The sequence below is a fragment of the Ipomoea triloba genome, chromosome 4 (genome assembly GCF_003576645.1).
Source record: "Ipomoea triloba cultivar NCNSP0323 chromosome 4, ASM357664v1".
Classification (NCBI taxonomy): domain Eukaryota; kingdom Viridiplantae; phylum Streptophyta; class Magnoliopsida; order Solanales; family Convolvulaceae; genus Ipomoea; species Ipomoea triloba.
The window spans coordinates 10,095,712-10,109,575 of record NC_044919.1 but is presented as its reverse complement, the minus strand read 5'-3'; the positions used below and the strand labels follow the sequence as shown (position 1 = coordinate 10,109,575).

The 13,864-nt window shown below is 31.5% G+C and overlaps 2 protein-coding genes across 2 annotated transcripts; one reads left to right on the top strand and one right to left on the bottom strand.

Annotated features, from left to right (window-relative positions):
* Positions 1 to 3,982: 3,982 nt before the first annotated feature.
* Positions 3,983 to 4,507, top strand: LOC116015770. Its single transcript, XM_031255942.1, has one exon. The coding sequence runs from the start codon at positions 3,983 to 3,985 to the stop codon at positions 4,505 to 4,507; it is 525 nt and encodes a 174-aa protein (XP_031111802.1).
* A 1,491-nt stretch (positions 4,508 to 5,998) lies between these two features.
* Positions 5,999 to 6,568, bottom strand: LOC116017330 (monothiol glutaredoxin-S10). Its single transcript, XM_031257891.1, has one exon. It carries the CDS (start codon positions 6,478 to 6,480, stop codon positions 6,172 to 6,174), a length of 309 nt encoding a protein of 102 aa, XP_031113751.1. The 5' UTR covers positions 6,481 to 6,568; the 3' UTR covers positions 5,999 to 6,171.
* Between the last annotated feature and the right edge of the window lie 7,296 nt (positions 6,569 to 13,864).

Below are 13,864 nucleotides of genomic sequence, written 5' to 3'. Positions count from 1 at the left end.
GTGAGAAAATCCAAAAATCTCCTCAACAGTCATTAACAGGGTGTTTAATTTGAAGGAAGGAATTATGGGTGAAAGGAATTGTAATTCGGTAGGAAAAGAATAATGTGAGAAATAAAGTAGGAATTCAAATTACATTGTTTGGTAAGAGGACCGGAAGAATAAAATTATTATGAATGAGAAGGGAATAAGTGATATAAAGACTAAAATGTCATTGTGTAATAATAATAATAATAATAATAATAATAATAATAATAATAATAATAATCAAGGCTAAAGAAGTCTTTTTCTTCTTTTTCCCTTTCCTTTCCCCATTGAATCGCAATTCATATGGGGAGGGTATGAATTGCAATTCGGTGGAATTGCAATTCTTTTCAACCAAACACTGTAATTCGGTTGACCAAAGAATTGTGACGTAATCGAATTGCAACTACATCCAACCAAACAACCCACAAATGAGCTATTTATAGGGGTTAATAACACATGTCAGGTGCTCGGCATGCCTGCCACGTGTTTCACATACACAGGTGCAGTTGGTGACTCCTTTAGTAAGTCCACGTGGGGAATGATTCCTATTGAGTCTAATTAATTATTATGTGCTCGGGCAAAGCGATGTCAGAGGTACTTTGTCCTCTAGTGTAGGAAGCATTCATTAGAAGCGCCCGGTCTGAGCGTTAAGGTTGGGACCAAACTCAGAAGGCGCTGCGTAATAATTAATAATTTAAGAGAGACGAATCTGGACCTCAGCTAGGGTCAAGTTGGAGCCACACGAGGTCAGTTAGGATCGAGAAATGTTCCTCGGGCATACGGAATACGTACCGAGCGGATATACGGTCACACGCCCGAGGGTTTCCCTATTAATTAGACTTTTAAAAATTGGCATTGCAAAATTAAACTTGCATAACAAGTAATAAATAATGAAACGAAAATATCTAATTTTTCTATTTTAAAATAAAATAATAAAAACATCATCATCGATTGTCACATAAACTATCAAGAATTTGATCTTTGATAAGATGTCGAAATTCGTATCCCTGAAAAAACTCCTCTAGGCATGCACTATTATTAAAGAGTTATCAAATTGGGTAAAAGGAGGAAACAAATTAAAGAGAGAATTGAAGAATAAAAATAAAAGTAGGGGTGATCTTGGTTTATAGTTATTGCATATCAGAATATATCCATCCCCAAAATGACGTTACAATTCTTCATTGTATCCATACATATTGCAAGGTCACATCAATTCTTGAGAATTTTGCAATCCCCTTTTTTCTTTTTTGTGAAGCTGAATCTTCTGATTCCATTTTCCTTTTTGTATAACCCTATCATCTATTGCCACCAGGCTGTAACATGTCTGCAACACCAATAATTAATTTCTGGCCAACTTCATTTACTTATATATATATATATATATATATATATATATATATATATATATATATATATATATATATATATATATATTTTAGAAATATCAACAAATTAGCTTGACAATGACATGATAATATGTTTTTATTTGTCTACACTATAACAACAAATTAAACATGGAGTGTGATTGCGTGGTAAATGACTCATCCATTCATAACCAAAGGTCAAGAGTTTGATCCTTGGTATTGGGTATGAAACAATCTTAAATCTCCAAATCAGCTGTCTCGCCCAAAGGAGTGTCTACAAGTCAGCGATGGGATTAGCCACTGTATTTGACGGTCAAAATCCTATAGCTACGTATTAAATACGTTTAAAATTGTAAGTGGATTTAGTTTTTATATATTCTTAACTTTATTAAGAAAAGATGATACTATTTGTTTATAAGTTATACATTTAGTAATATGTGATGCCAATTTTGTTCTTATTTTATCATAAAGTTGTATTTTCAGTCCTTCATAAACAATATTTTTAGTATCACATTGTTCACCTTATGTTTTTCTTTTTCAACTTAAATCTATCTAGTGTGATATGGTACAAGGTACAATACTTGTACAAAATTAATTTGTAATCTCTTGAGTAGAAAATATAGTGTGAGTTCGAGTGAGGTAATATGTACAAAACATAATGATACTTAAATACTTACAAAACAAAAAGCGTTCAAATAAAATTTTTTGAAAGAAGCTTACAAAAGCTATTTGTAAGAGACTAGAAATGTCACTCCAAAAAAGAACATATTAAATTGTTAAAGGATTAATTCTCTACTGAAGATATATGAAGTATAACTTATATAAAGAATCAAAAGTGCTATTTTTTCTTTTATTTATTATAGAAGTACTACAACAAAATGTTGGATGGTTTTTAAATTGGGTGGATAAAATCAAAATGTAAAAAAAGTTGCAACTTTTTGGGATTTTGGTTCAAATTTGGCGGCGTTTTTATACCTTTTCGGATGTAATTTTGAATTTTAAACCATGCATGAATTTTCAGGAAGAGCTATGATAACAATTATGAATAGTGAAAGCTCTCCTCTTCTCACTGGAAGCTCATTGTTTTGTTGCAAACTTGCATTCGAAAAGTTTCTTTATATTCTTTGCTATAGAAAAATATTACAATGATTCTTGTCTTTGTTACAACATGAACAAATATGTGAATTTTATATTAGTGAATTCTATTATTGTATCTTAAGTGATCTAATAAAAGGTCTAGTTTAATCACTTATATCTTCATGTGGGACAAATTAAATATAATCTTACGAGAAATGCTTTTAGGCAGCTTGGGGAGTTGGGGGTGTGGTTGAGTGAAAATGATTCATATATCCTTAATTAAAGGTAGGTCAAGAGTTTAATTTTTTATTTTGGATATGAAGCAGTCTTAAATTTTCATACTAATTGTCCCACCCAAAGAGGTCATTTTCCCTACAATTTGACAAGGGGATTAGTCACTTTGTACAACAATGAAGACCCTAGGTACACCTTAAAAAAATGCTTTTGGGCATTTTGTTCACGAAATATTAAATTATGTATTAGGTTGAAGAGTTTTTTTTTTTTTTTAATGTTATGATGGTTATATTACTTTAATAACGTTAACCTATTTTTATGCATTTCAATACATTTTATTTTAAGATTAAAATAAATAAATAAGGCAATGATAACATATAGAATTAAATAATTTAAAATTAATTAACTAAGAATTCAACTTTAGAAATAGTGTATGTCTAGAGAGAGAGAGAAAAATCAATGGATTAAAATGACAAAATTAGTAATAAGATAAGGGAATGTGAGAACACCTAAGAAAGGAAAGTGTATCTCACATTCCGTTCAAATAGCTAAAAACCTTGTGGGAGGTTATGTTACATTCTTTAAGGAAATTACATAACTTGAACTAAACATGAGAACCTTATATTTTCAAACAAATATAACATTAATGGTTATTTTATATAACTCGAACCAAACACCTAGGGTCTATTTGGGCGCGCGCGCACACACACACATAATACTTTTGATAAAATAAAAAAAAAGTATTGCTTTTACATCAAAATGTAAAAGAATTACATTTTTCCATATATAAGTAATAAATATTTTATATATTCATGGTTTAGTATTACATTTCATCTTGACCCATGAGACAGTCTTACACAAGTTTTTGCCTAAAATAAATAGTTTGAACGTTTAATATAAGAGGTAACATTTTAAGAGAAACAAGAACAAAAACTATAATTAATATAAAATTAGGGATGACAATTTTTCTGTCTCAATGGAGATTCCTGATCCCCATCTCAACAGGGACAGGAAAAAAATTAAAAAAGAGAATGGGGACTATTTGCAATTCCCATTGTACTAATACATTTTGACTAGGAATTGATCTAAAATGGGATGAAGTCAAGATAAAAAATTGATAACGGAGGCGAGAAATTACTCCCTACTTCCACTCTACCTTGTTGTCATCCCTATATAAAACTATAAATATTGAATTAGGAGTTAGAAAGCAATAATTGAAGCACTAGAATTGCTCCAGCCATGCATTGTCTTGTGCTCAAACCTGGCAGAATCTGAATGCAAACATGGGCAGTATTAGTGCAGGACTTGGGAATTGTATGGAGTGCTGGCAACCCCCACCTGCAGGCTACTATAAAATGAATATAGATGTGGCGATGGATACCGGCCGCAGGTGTATGGGCTTTGGATGGGTTGTTCGAGACGAATTTGGCGCAATTGTTGGAGTTCTCATGTCCAGGATTAATGGTTTGTATTCGGTCAAAGAGGCTGAGGCTATGGGTGCTCGGGAGGCTCTTAGTTGGTTAAAGCAAAAGGGTTGGGCGCAAGTAATTCTTGAAACTGATGCTCAAGTGGTAACTCAAGCTGTCTACAATGGCGAATTCCTAATTCCTTTTGGGTCCATTATCCATGAAATTCGTGATCTTTTAAGTGATTTGTCTTCAGTTCATTTTCGGTTTGTTAGACGTAGTAGTAATACGTTTGCTCATGTTATAGCCAAAAGAGCTCTTAGTACTGTTGGGTGGGAGCGGGTTGAATACCTGGACTCTTTACCTCGTTTTCTTTCTTCGTTTGGTTTTAATTTAATATGAATGGTTTTTGGTTGGTTTTCAAAAAAAGAATTGCTCCAGCCACCTAGAGTGGGTCGAGAGCTAAGAATGCATGTATTAAATGAAAGTTGGAATCCCCTCCCAAGTGATAAGAGGCTATATTTATACAATATATAATGTATATGTCCAATTAGATTTAACGGACCAAAAAGACATGATAGATGTACCAATTAGTTAATTTGTTGACATTTTTGGAGTTAGATTTTGAAGGAAGTTATAAGTTTATAACCCATCCTTTCATAAAACTTATACTCTTATGACTTGCTTGTGATTGAGAGGTTAAATACATGATTAAGTCTCGAGATGTAACTCTCAATCAGCTAGCTAGTGATACTCTTGAATCATCTATTGTCAAATTAGTGTGTTGAATTTGTTTGGCTCATTCCAATAAATTTGGGTAATAACCCCAACAATTATCTTTATATATAGTTGATGTTCAAATTACGTCTAAAAATATAGCATTTCGGCACTTGAAATTTGAAGTTTAGACACATCCCTCAATTATCTCATCCACTAACTCTCTAACAAAAGAACAGTGAGACTCTCGAAATTGAGATACAATCTTTTAAAATTAATATTTTTGAAAGGATTGATACATTACAAATATATTTTTATAAGATCTACAACTATAAAGTATTATCACCCTAAAAAAATTGGGGAAAAAATCTATACATAAAAGTAAGATAACTCAATTTCACATGTTACTCAATAAAATTAGTAGGTGGCAATATATAACCAAAAATCTATACATGTCAAAACCCTAATATCACATGTTACTCAATAAAATTAGTAGGTGGCAATATATTACATGTTAACTCAATTAAAAAAATAATAAAATTAGTAGGTGGCAATATATAACCAAAAATGGGACCAAAAATCTATACATGTCAAAACCCTAATATCACATGTTACTCTTTTATGTCTGAAGGTAAATAAGCTACCGGAATATATTAGGAAAGTAGTTTAATTTGAAATGGTATTACAATGAGTTCTGTGTACAAGAATTTTAGCGTGTCCCCCCTCGTGATAAATGGGGTCAGGTTTTATAATAGACAGTAGCTAATGTTACAAGGCTACCTGATAACTACAACGACTTCTCTCAATAAGTGTCTCTGCATCATAGTAATTGAGGCGCTCTCCTCCATAAGTGCGTTCCACCTCATTTAATTTGACTCTGACTATTACTTATTTGACTGCCTTCACTGCTCTAACGGGTTAAACCAAGAGCGTCGGGTTGAGTCTGATGCCTTATCCAATTATCTTCTCAATGTCTTTTATAATATAAACTTATTTAACAACTAATTTTACCACCACTTTAATTTCAATCATTTAACTTATTATTAGCTACTAGATTTTCAGCCTTCAACTTTAGCCTTTTAGCTAGAAGTGCCAAATAGAGCCAATATTTGAATAATTTACTCATATAGTAATGGAAAGCTTTTCCGCAAATAAAAGGTACGGATCCGAGTAATATATAAAAGCACAAAATTTTATAAAGTAAAAAAAAACAAACAAACAAAAAAAAACAAAAACAAAAACAAAAAGGGGGAACAAGGTCAAGTATTTGTTGAAAAATACAATTAAAAATGACCTTGCACTAGCTTAATTAGTCAAGCATCACAAAACATAGAGTAGTGATATGATGATCAGAGCCAGATAGCGCCGGCGTCTTTGAGCATCTTTTTGAGCGACCCATTAATATGAAGAGTCATGACGGTGTTGGCGGAGCCGGCAAACTTGCCGCCGATGAACACCGCCGGAACCGCGGGGTTGCAGCCGAAGCGGACGAGGGCTCTCTCCATTTCCCGGCCGTTGACGTCCTCGTCCAGCTCGTACACCATGGGGCTCACCCCTTGCTCGTAGAACAGCCTCTTGATTGCATGGCACATGCAGCATGAACTCTTGGTGAATATCACCACCGCCTTTTGAGATGCCACCTTCACTATGCGATCCATATATGAATATATAATATAAGATAGATATTATAGATGTTTTTTTCCTAGTAGTTGAGTTGGATTAGGGGATTTCTTGTTATGGTGTTTGGAGTTTTGATGACCAGATATTTATATTGATGAGCTTGGTGGTGGATGCCATAATATATAATATATTATTCTATACTAGATTTGTTTATTACTTTTTTGTAAACCTGCTAGCTTATTTTATGCGTCATGTACACGTATTACGGTTAGAAAAATCTCGTTTTCACTCTTTAAAATCACTTGGTCTTTATTTGTATTCCTTAACGTGACATTATAATAAACTTTTTTTAAATTCATTAGTCATTCCAGTTGATTGACCAAAACTATCTATAGTTTGCGATAACGGGTGTAAACAGACTAAGAGCAATCTCAATAGTAAAGTTTTTTTTTTTTTTTAATCAAGTAGGGGTGGGGAGAAAAGAGAAAAAAATGAAGAAAAAAAAATCAAAAAGCACCACTAAACGCACTAGTTAGGCGTTGCGAGTGTGCGCAACGCGCACCAATTATGCTTTTTTTTCCTCCCTGCAGACCCACAAAAAAACCACTTACACTCTTGTAACATGGTGGAATCCAAATCAATCTCACAATGGTAAATATGTCACATGGACAAATTATACCATAGACCATGGTCCACACTGCATTGTGGATCCTGATAAATGTGGACCTGATCCAAAATGATATTCAAATTATGTATTTATTGTTAACATATTATTTATCTACAGTTAACAAATATGTTACTTTAAATAAATTGAAGGTATATAATATGTTAACTACATAAACATTATATGTTCAGTAGTTAATTTATTATGTACATTAAATTTATTTACATATACATAATTTATTAACTGCATTCACATGATTTTTGGATCAGGTCAACAATGCAAGGTGGACATAATTCATGATATAACAATTGTGTCACATGCCCAATAGACAATATAATTTATTTTTAAAAAAATTCCACTATAATAATAATAATAATAATAATAATAATAATTTGTTAAAATTAAAAATGAACGTAAGAAGTGATTTTAAAGACGGGATGCAGTATGACTTTCTAAACAATTTGGCCATATTATTACACACAAATACTCTCCTTGGGATATTGAATAATGAATATGATTTATTTACATCCCTAGCAGCGGCTTTTTTCAAGGTTTTTGGAACAGTAAATGCACACATGGATGAAAGAAAAATGAAAAGAGAGAAGAATTTGATTGATTTGTAAGAAGAGATTTTTGAAATAGTAAATAGGACTCACAGATTCTAAAGCCAGTCGAGCCACTCTCGCGTGACTGCAACAATTGAACCCCGCTGGGCGCGTCAAGCACTTCTTACGAGCGCCTGGCAAATACTCTTTTTTTTTTAATTTTAAAATTATATTGTTTTTTTTTCTTCCCCTCCTATTTTTTCTTTCATAATCACACTTACAAAAAAAAATTGCTCAAAAATCACAAAAAAAAACTCCACTATGGATGCTAAGTTACGAAATACAAATTGTTTGAAATCCTATTACTGAGGAGTGTGACAAAACAAAGCAGACGTAAAATGAAAATGAAACGTGTACGGACGAATTTAATTATTGCAATTAATTAATTAATAAAAGAAAAGAAAAGAAAAGGTGATGTGAAAAAAGTGAAAATTCTTGGAGATATATGGATAGATTCTATGATGCCATGCTATAATATTGCTACACAAAGATATATGCATATTCTTGTGAGTTTATATGGTAGATTTTAGACATGCCAAGAATTGAAACATCAAAAACAGAACCCATATTTGTCGCTAGCCCCTCCATTGGATTCTCAACTCGCCCACTCATTTTCATCCCCACCCTTGGTTGTGCTAATACTATATATATATATATATATATATATATATATATATATATATATAGAGTTGTGAAAATAGACTTCAGGGAAAAAGTAAGAACTGATATGATCCATTCATTTAGATAGATCAATAGTTAAAGGTTGCTAAAAATAAAGAGAAAATAGGTGATGTCAATTTTATAAATATCACAAACTTAAAAATTTATAATAATTATAAAATTGACCTGTATTTTTTTACTAAAATCCTCAATCATTGATGAATCTTGATGGCCGGTTGTAATTCATACTCACTTTTTATAGGATGATTGTATTCTGATCTTATTTGAACCTCCTTATATATACTGAAATCATTTTTTTTTATGTTGGCTTAATAAAATTATAATGTGTAAGAGTATACAAAATCATGTTCTTTATATAAAATTGTTCAAATCGAAGTATATATTTTATTTAAGTTCAACCTTGAATGAGGAAGTTAGAACAAACATCACACGACTAGAGCTAAAGAAATTGAGTTAGGACATGACGATAGAACTTTTTAGTTTTATTAAAATGGTTGAGTAGCTCTTGTATAAGACCGTCTCACATAAGACGTGTAATATTTTTTAACTAAAATGTAATATATATTTTTATAGATCTATTAAAAAAATTACATTTTACTTAAAAATGATAACACGTCACATATGATAAGGTCTTATACAAGACTCATTTAAGACGGTTTCGTATCTCCTACCCACCTTGTCAATAAATTGGCAACTAACAAGCCATTCCCAAGAAAACATGAGAGTTAGCATCTTTAGTCTTAAACAAAATACTAAATATGGAGCATAAGAGCGAGAATTATTCTGTGCACACCTCTAAATATTGGTTGTAGTTTGCCTCATCATCCTTATCCCTAAAAAATAAATAAATATGAGTTCGATCACTTGAAATATCATATATCGGAGTTCTAACCTGATATATTATTATTATATTTTGTCTACTGATATTTTTCTTAGAAATTAATCAAACTCTCTCCTCTCGTACTCGGATTTTCACATAAAATTTTGTTTAATTCTAAATTTTCAGGTGAATTACTGTTGATAGCATTTGTAGATTTATTTGAGATATAACTTTAATTGTTTAATTATTGAAATGTGTAGAGTGTATTTTAGAGAATGGAATGGAGATGGCAATTGGCAAATGTAGGAATGTCAACACATAATTAAGATGCCTAGCTAGTGACAGGTGGAAATAAGAGATAAATAGATTCATGCATACGTGGAAATTAAGTACTATTACGTGTGCATTTTATTGCTAAACTAACCTCCCCAAGTAAATGCATTATTAAAGGTTATTTGTTGATGATTGTGGAGAATATATAGATATTGGCACAGGGAGAAGAGCATCCTAAATTTTGGGGTGTGGCTTTCTGTGGAGTGAAAAGCTAGGATAAATGATACATGATCAGGATTCCCTTACAAGAATAACACAAATGCAAAGCTACACTTATTCAAAATATTTTAGGTTTCATAAATCTTCTCTCATATTTCTAAATTAATAGTATATATTTAAATTAATAGTGTGTGTGTGTGTATATATATATATATATAAAAGAGAAAATTAATTACAACTGTTTGGAATAACTTTTGTATAGATTTTGATGATGATAACTGATGTATTTTAGGAATTTAGATTTCTCAAGATTTTTGTTGTAATAATCTTTGTGGTTAATTTATGTATAGACTAAAATTAGGACTTAGCTGCACTGTTTAGGCCTTAAGCTATAAGTGATCATACCGGTAATAAGTGTTCAAAGTAGCCTCTTGTAGTTGATTGTGCTCACTTCCGGTAGACTACTAGAAGGTCTTGTTATCAATTTCACCCTTATTTGGAAGAACTCACTAGTTCACACCAGTAGATGGGTGCAGGAGATCCCATCTCTGGTCAAGTTAGGTCAACGACAGACCCCAAAATTCATGTGTATAGGTCTTCCGATAGATGTCGTTCTATCATCTAATCTTGGTTGATCCTCAAAAGTATTTAGTCGGGACTTGATAAACCTTTAATTGGCAGCAACTTCAAAGGTCCACCAGAAGACGTACGGAGTTTATGGGGAATGTTTCCTAAGCTTTTGTTATAAGAGCTATTAGGCATACTCTCCAAGGACACTTGACAACAACATCTCTTCTAACAGTAAGCAAACATGTTTTTTAGACATGCACCAATCAAAAACAATCATTTCACCAAAAACGAAAGAGTTAATTTCATTTTTCGTCATAGATTTATATGTGTTAGTCCACTTTAAGTCCTTTTTTCTTCAAAATAACATCCTCCTTTAGTCCTAGTATTGTTGTGGCATGATCATTTTTTGTCATCTGTCAATAAAATCGTTTAAATGACGTTAAATACAATGACATTTTGCTCTATTCAATTCTAAGTGTTATGTCAATTTCTCTTTTTGGTCCAAGATTTATAATTTTAGTCATTTTTTTTCAAAACATCCCCGTTGGTCCTAGCATTACTGTGGCATGACCATTTTTTGTCATCTGTCAACAAATATATTTAAATTACACTAAAAATGTTGTTATTGACCACGAACTCAAAATTCTCCTGTTTTTTCTTCTTGGTAATAGAACCACAAGTCTTATGGATTTTTATGAAGTAGATTTATGCATTAAACTTAAGGTTTGCCATGAAGTAGACATGTGATTTTTTTAATTGCACTTTTTTGGATTTTGCAATATGCTTATAAATTGATAACAATTTTATTACCAAGAAAAAAAAAAAGAGGATTTGAGTGGTTAATAATGTTATTTTTAATGCCATTTATCGTTACGTTATAAATAGTTTTCAATTTTATCCCGGCCTCTTTATATATATATATATATATATATATATATATATATATATATATATATATATATATAGGTTCTTAATCAGGTGAGAACGTAAGGACAAATCCAAATCATTCGTCTAGTAGATCTAACGGTTGAAATAAACAAAATTTTGTAATATTTATGAAAATGACCCCGCTCATTTTTTACTTGATTTTTCATCCGTCAGATCTTGCAAATCAATGGTTTGGATTTGTCCTCACGTTCTCATTTGGGGGCATAGTTCTCATATGATTAGGATTCTATATATATATATATATATATATTCTTAATATCGTTTTGTTATATTTGGAATTAAAACTATGTTTACGTAATTGGTTGCACTAATAACTTATACATTAGTCTTCATTTCTTGTACTTTTACAAATAATTTCTAATTTTACACTTTTCTTAGTTTTGCCTACGCCATTTTCAATCCAAGGATTTGTTTGTTTTTTTCCCCCTTTCTATGGGTTGTGTTGAAATTTATTTTCTAACTGGGTATATTTTTATTGCATAATTTTTATAGTGTTTGTATATATAAACTTTTAACTCATATATTGTGATGTTCAAAAACATATTTAATAGTTTCTCTTTCATTTCTAAAACATATTTAATAGTTTCTCTTTCATTTCTTTGCTTTTCAACAAAAAGAAGTAATTTATTATCAACAACATATATTTGATAGTATAATTGACTAATTGTTGAATGTTGAATATAATTGGTGATGATTTTAATTACTTAATATATTGTACAAATATTTTGTTAGGATAAAATACGATAATAAATATAAAATTCTAAACAAATTAACAATTTAATAAAACCATGCATATAATAGTTTTATATTTATTTTAATAAAGTAGTTCTACAATTTCTTTTATCATTGGACATTGATTTAACTAGTATCACAAAATGTGTCAAACTTACATCTAAGTCAAGTGAATATTCTAATTGAGTCTTCTAATTTTTAAAAAAAAAATGTGATGATATACCTTACACTGATAAAATAGTACAATTTGGTCATTATATATAGACATCTATTGTTGTTTTATTTCACAAAGGTCTAGATTTGAACTCAATATTAGGCTTAACCTTTTTTCTTAGTACCAGTGACCAGTGAAACTCGAATCCATGACCTCCCATTTGGGAGAGCCACTTCGTACCACTAGACCACAAGATCATTGGCAATTGCATTAAGATATAATTACACAATTTTTGTAATTTAGGGTATCCTAATATAATTTTATTTTTTTTACTTAAGAGACTTAATTGCACCATTTATTCGAATTAAATGATCGATTTGACAGTTTTTCTAATAATACTTAAAGCCTACAACAATGGTTTCTATGTAACTTCTTTTTTTTTTTTGTGAATTTTTATTTTGGTGGAGGGAAGAAAAATAGGGGAGAGAAGAGAGGGATGCTTGCAGAGGGAAAGATTTTTTCTGGTAAAGTGGATCTCATTAGAAATAATAATAATAATAATAATAATAATAATAATAATAGTAATAGTGTACATTTTGTGCACCAGCAATGCCTAATGGGCACATTAAAAGTGATCACCAACTAGAAATCACCCTTTGTTATTTTATTTTTTTACTTGTTTTTTTCCTGACATAAAACCCCTTATTAAAAAACCCTAGTTTTAAAAATCCTAATAATGCTATCTTGATCTAACTCCGTGTAAATTGGTATTTTATTACTTATAACCTTAGCCTAAAAATATTTGGTCAAAGAATTTGTAGTTTATACAATATAATTTAATGTTGTGTATGTACGTGGAAGTGAAGGTGGCTAAACCTAAGGGTTCTAGAGAAGCTGTGTTGGAGACTCAAGAGTGTTAAGAAGATTTTTGTAGGGGGTATACCGCCAGACTCCACAGATGAGGAATTGGTGAACATTTTGAGAAATTTGGTATTGTGGAATATGCGGAGATTAGACGTCCGAGGGGGTTTGGGTTTGTCACCTTTGAATCTGAAGAAGGTGTGAAAAGTGCATTGAGAACCTCTTTTCAGTATATGAAGAAAAAGCGGGTGGAGGTCAAGGTTGCGGAGGTTAATGCAAAAGTTGGCCTCAATGGTATGAGGAATTCCCTTACTAACATGACTTTCCCAATTTTCCCTACTACTAACTAGGCTAATGGTAACCCGCAATTAGTAAACTATGTTCCTGTTCCTTATTATACGGCACCAACAATTAATTGGTATTCTTATGGTGTCAGTGAATTTTGTTATAATAGTTATTTTCCTGCTGGCTACAATGGTGGGAATTGGCCAGATTTAAATAATCCTAACCCATCACCTGTTGTTACCCGACCACCCCTTGCCAGTAGCCAACATGTTGTTATTCGACCACCTCCTACATGTTGTCATCCGACCGCCCCTGCAAAAGTAGAAGAACAAAATGGCAATGTGGCTGTGGAAATTGATGAAATACAAGGTGATGAAATTGATGGCGAAAGTCTTACTAATGGTGAAGTGCAAATCCACAATGAAATTGATGGTGTCGGTGCTGGTGCTGGTGCAGTGATTCCTTTTAAAGGAACAAATGTTTTAGTTGTTATAATATTGTGTTGGATTTGTGAACCAATGACCGTAAATCAATGCATGCATGATTCCTTTCAAGACAATTGTTTTAGTTGTTATAATATCATGTTATATATATTGTTTGGACTTTCTGA

Coding starts and splice junctions, on each gene's coding strand:
- LOC116015770 (XM_031255942.1), top strand. CDS start 3,983: ATGGGCAGTATTAGTGCAGGACTTGGGAATTGTATGGAGTGCTGGCAA.
- LOC116017330 (XM_031257891.1), bottom strand. CDS start 6,480: ATGGATCGCATAGTGAAGGTGGCATCTCAAAAGGCGGTGGTGATATTC.